General features: G+C 44.1%; 1 protein-coding gene across 1 annotated transcript; it reads left to right on the forward strand.

Moving 5' to 3' along the window:
• The first annotated feature begins 910 nt into the window (after nucleotides 1-910).
• Nucleotides 911-3,094, forward strand: LOC118657824 (disintegrin and metalloproteinase domain-containing protein 25-like). The gene has a single exon (XM_036312459.1). The coding sequence runs from the start codon at nucleotides 911-913 to the stop codon at nucleotides 3,092-3,094; it is 2,184 nt and encodes a 727-aa protein (XP_036168352.1).
• The last annotated feature ends 1,131 nt before the right edge of the window (nucleotides 3,095-4,225 follow it).

A 4,225-nucleotide genomic window follows, 5' to 3' on the forward strand; every position in this document is an offset into this window, starting at 1 on the left:
CAGCTTTAGCTTTGAGGCTTGGCTCCAGCTCTTAGGCCTCCACTGCTGGAGGTAGATTTCTGGCCTTTGCTTACAATGTTGCAATCCTGCTGGCTGAAGCCCAGCGGACTAAAGCAGGTTTCTGGGGTTTTGTTTAGCTTCTATATTTGTTACATAGTTGCTTAGAGTTGCAGCTCAGAGGCCTGCAGCGGCAGGCGGGGAACGTTGGAGTCCTCCGTCACTGAAGCAAGCAAGCCTCATGCTAGTTTCAAGCTGCCTGGCTGCCGGCCGCCATCTTGGCTGGCAGTTAATTTGCATATCTTGCTGATTAGCCAATGGGAAGGGTAGCGGCCATACACCAATTACCATTTTTCTCTTTTATTAGATAGGATATATATATATATATATATATAGTCAGTCTATGACCAATCATCATGTTTTTATACAGTCATACACGGCCTTGCAGTTCTTCTTTAAATATGTTTTTATTGCTCTTTAGAGACAGAGGAAAAGAAAAGGAGAGAAAGACAGAAATAACAATGAGAGAAATATTGATCAGCTACCTCATGCACACCCCTACTGAGGATTGAACCCACAACCCAGACATTGAACCAGTTGTCCTCTTGGTGTATGGGATGACAATCAACCAACTTAGCCACATGATCCAGGTTGCCTTAAAATTTCTTAAGGGCAAATGCATGCAGTATTCTGAATCATGTCTTTAGCCAAACACTAATCCATATTAACTCTTATGTTTCTCTTCCTCCTCCACATTGGCCTTCCTCCAACCCTGTCTTTACTCTTTATTTTCTCTTCCAGTGTGCTACTCTGATGGTATGAGCCTGCCAGAGAACAGATTCAAAGTCAAGGGTGAATACCCAGCTCAGAGGGAACAGTGATGGTTCCTGCACATCCTATTTTGCTCTCACCAATGGCTGTGTATGGTGGCTCCATAATGGCAGTGAGTGAGGCCCTGGTGTGTGTGAGGAACATTCTCCTGCCACTCTGGCTGGGGGTGATTCTGTTCCCATATGGATGGTTCCAGGTTGTGCACTCCCAACGCAATGGTGCCCCAGAAGTGGTGATTCCCTTGAAGGTAACAGGCACTAGCTTTGGCATGAAGATAGGAGACTGGCTCTCTTACAGAATGCGTTTTGGGGGCCAGAGACACATTGTCCACATGAAGGTCAACAGGCATTTTCTATCCAGACACTTCCGAGTGGTTACCTACACAGACCAGGGCACTCTCCTTGAGGACCAGCCTTTTGTAAAGAATGACTGCTACTATCATGGTTATGTGGAGGGGGACCCAGAATCCCTGGTTGCTATCAGTACCTGTTTGGGCGGTTTACAGGGCGTATTACAGACAAATGACATTGTTTATGAAATAGAGCCCAAGAGACTTTCTACCACATTTGAACATCTCTTGTATAGGATAAAGAGTGAAGAGACACAATTGCCACCCATGAAGTGTGGATTAACAGATGAAGAAATAGCAAGACAACTGAACTTTCCAGAGATTGCTAATTTCACTTTGATGCAGAGTGGGTATGAAGGCTGGTGGACTCACAGGCGGCTTCTTGAACTGGCAGTGGTGGTGGAGCACAATCGCTATCTTCATCACCGAAGTAACACCACAGCTGTGCAGTATGAAGTATTACTTGTTGTCAATGGAGTAGATAACTTTTTGCGTTCACTAGATATTAATGTGATTTTAATGGGACTTGAGGTCTGGACTGAAAAAAACCCAGTTCCAATAGATACCATAGAGGATCTCCTGAGAGAATTTTGCAAATGGAAGAAAACTAGCTTGAATAACCGCATTCCCAATGATGTTACACATCTTTTTGTAAAGCGTAGCTATGGTATTACCGTTGGCTTAGCCTATCTAAGAGGCGTATGTAAAGGTTTTTTCAATTGTGGAGTTGATAGTTTCATGAATGATAATGTGTATTCTTTTGCATACACTGTGTCACATGAGATTGGTCATAATTTGGGTATGGATCATGATGGACCAACTTGTACATGTGGACATAAAACCTGTATAATGTTTCCAACAAAAGGAAGTGCAACTAGATTCAGCAACTGCAGCTATGCTTACTTCATGGATGTCATGGGCAACATAGCAAGAAAAAATTGTTTGTACATTTCATCAAATACTGGAAACATCACACTTGCACGGTGTGGGAACAATGTGGTTGAAGAAGGAGAAGAGTGTGACTGTGGCACTTTACATTTGTGTATGAAAGATCCCTGCTGTGAGTCCAACTGCACTCTCAGCGCTGGGGCTGCTTGTGCTTTTGGCCTTTGTTGCAAAGACTGTCAGATCCTGCCAACAGGCAGAGTTTGTAGACAAGAGGAAAATGACTGTGATCTCCCAGAGTGGTGCAATGGGACATCCTACCAGTGTCCAGAGGATGTGTATGTGCAGAATGGGATCCCATGCAAGGGCGGTGGCTACTGCTATGAAAAGAGATGCAATAACCGTGAAGTGCAGTGTAGGAACATATTTGGCAAAAAGGCCAAGAGTGCAAATCAGCGTTGCTACACAGAAATTAACACTCAAGGTGACCGTTTTGGGAACTGTGGTCTAATGAACTCTACATACATAAAATGTGACTTCTCAGATACCTTGTGCGGGAGGATTCAGTGTGAAAACGTGATAGAACTTCCCCTTCTGAGAGATCATTCTACTGTGCATTGGACTCACATCAGTGACATCACCTGCTGGGGTACCGACTACCACTTCGGGATGACAGAACCTGACATTGGTGATGTGAAAGATGGGACAGAGTGTGGGGCAGAACATGTCTGCATCAAAAGGAAGTGTGTCCATAGGTCACGTCTGGTAAATGATTGCTCACCTGAGACCTGCAATCTGAAAGGAGTCTGCAACAACAGACAGCACTGCCATTGCAACTATGACTGGGATCCTCCTTTTTGCCTGAAAGAAGGCAATGGAGGTAGTATAGATAGTGGGCCTCCCCCTGGGAAAACAATTATGCTAAATATGTATTACCTGCACCTATTTTGGTTGGTTCTTTTTATTCTTTCATTATGCTTGTTAATTTTGGCTTTTCTGACCCGAAGAAGAACAGATAAGAGTGAAGAGTAGAGTGTGTCACTTTCAGCTGAGTAAGAAGAACAAAATGTCAAGATTTTACTTAAGGAAAAAGAGCAAAATGTTGCAATTCCATCTTAGGAAGAACAGCAAAATGTTCTACTGCATTTTAGAAAGAAAAGCAACAATTTACAATTTCAAAAAAGTAACCAAATCATATCCAATATCCCATGTACTAAGTTTTATTCTCCTGGCTGTAGTAATGTTACAAAATGTGCCACAGACCATTGACCTAATCGCTGCAAATTTTTATTATTTCAGATCATAAAACACTGGCCATTAAACAATTATTAAAGTATCCTAATTCCTAGAATATTGATATTTTACATTATTTTAAATAGTGATAGTGTTCAATTGTTCATGCTACTAATCTCTTTGTGTTTCCTGAGCAAAGGTATAGCCAATGGATAATGTGAATTTGTGTGTGTTTTTTTGTGTCTCAATCCTTACCATCCTTGCCACTCATACTCTTTGTCACACAGAAAGTGCAAACATACAAATTAAATGTCTTCCTTGTCAATCCTCTCATGAATAGTTTCGGCAATAGTTGGCAACTGGAGGGAGCCTGGAAACCTGGAAAAATGTTTGATAACTACTCATGCCAGTCTTGCCTCATTAGCTGCTCTAACCTTTACAAGGATAGTAACTTTCAGTCTGCACATTATTACTACATACAATACAGTGGTGGGCAAAAGTAGGTTTACAGTTTTCAGTCCACGAAAGTTTATTTATCATTTTTTAATTACTAGAGTCGTGTTGCATGAATTTGTGTACAGGTGGGGTCCTTCAGCCAGGCCGGCAATCAGGGCCGATCAGGGCCATCTTGCCCAGTCCCTATGGAGGCAATCAGGGCCAGCCGGCCGGGGGGAGGGGGGGGGGCTGTAGTGACTGAGAGAGGTTGGCGCCTGGCGCAGGGGAGGGGACAATTGGGGCCAGCATCCAGGGGTGAGGGACCAAGGGAGGTTGGCCTGCCAGCCCCTATAAGAGCCATCAGGGCCATCTCTGGGAATGGACCATGGGAGGTTGGATGGTCATGGGAGGTTGGTTGTGGGAGCACCCTGGCCACCCGGCCGGCCCGAGGGGGAGGGACCGTGGGAGGTTGGCCGTCCACGGGAGGTTGGCTGT

The sequence above is a fragment of the Myotis myotis genome, unplaced genomic scaffold (genome assembly GCF_014108235.1).
Source record: "Myotis myotis isolate mMyoMyo1 unplaced genomic scaffold, mMyoMyo1.p scaffold_m19_p_6, whole genome shotgun sequence".
Classification (NCBI taxonomy): domain Eukaryota; kingdom Metazoa; phylum Chordata; class Mammalia; order Chiroptera; family Vespertilionidae; genus Myotis; species Myotis myotis.

Excerpts from the sequence above, each read along its gene's own strand:
- LOC118657824 (XM_036312459.1), top strand. The coding sequence starts at position 911 with ATGGCTGTGTATGGTGGCTCCATAATGGCAGTGAGTGAGGCCCTGGTG.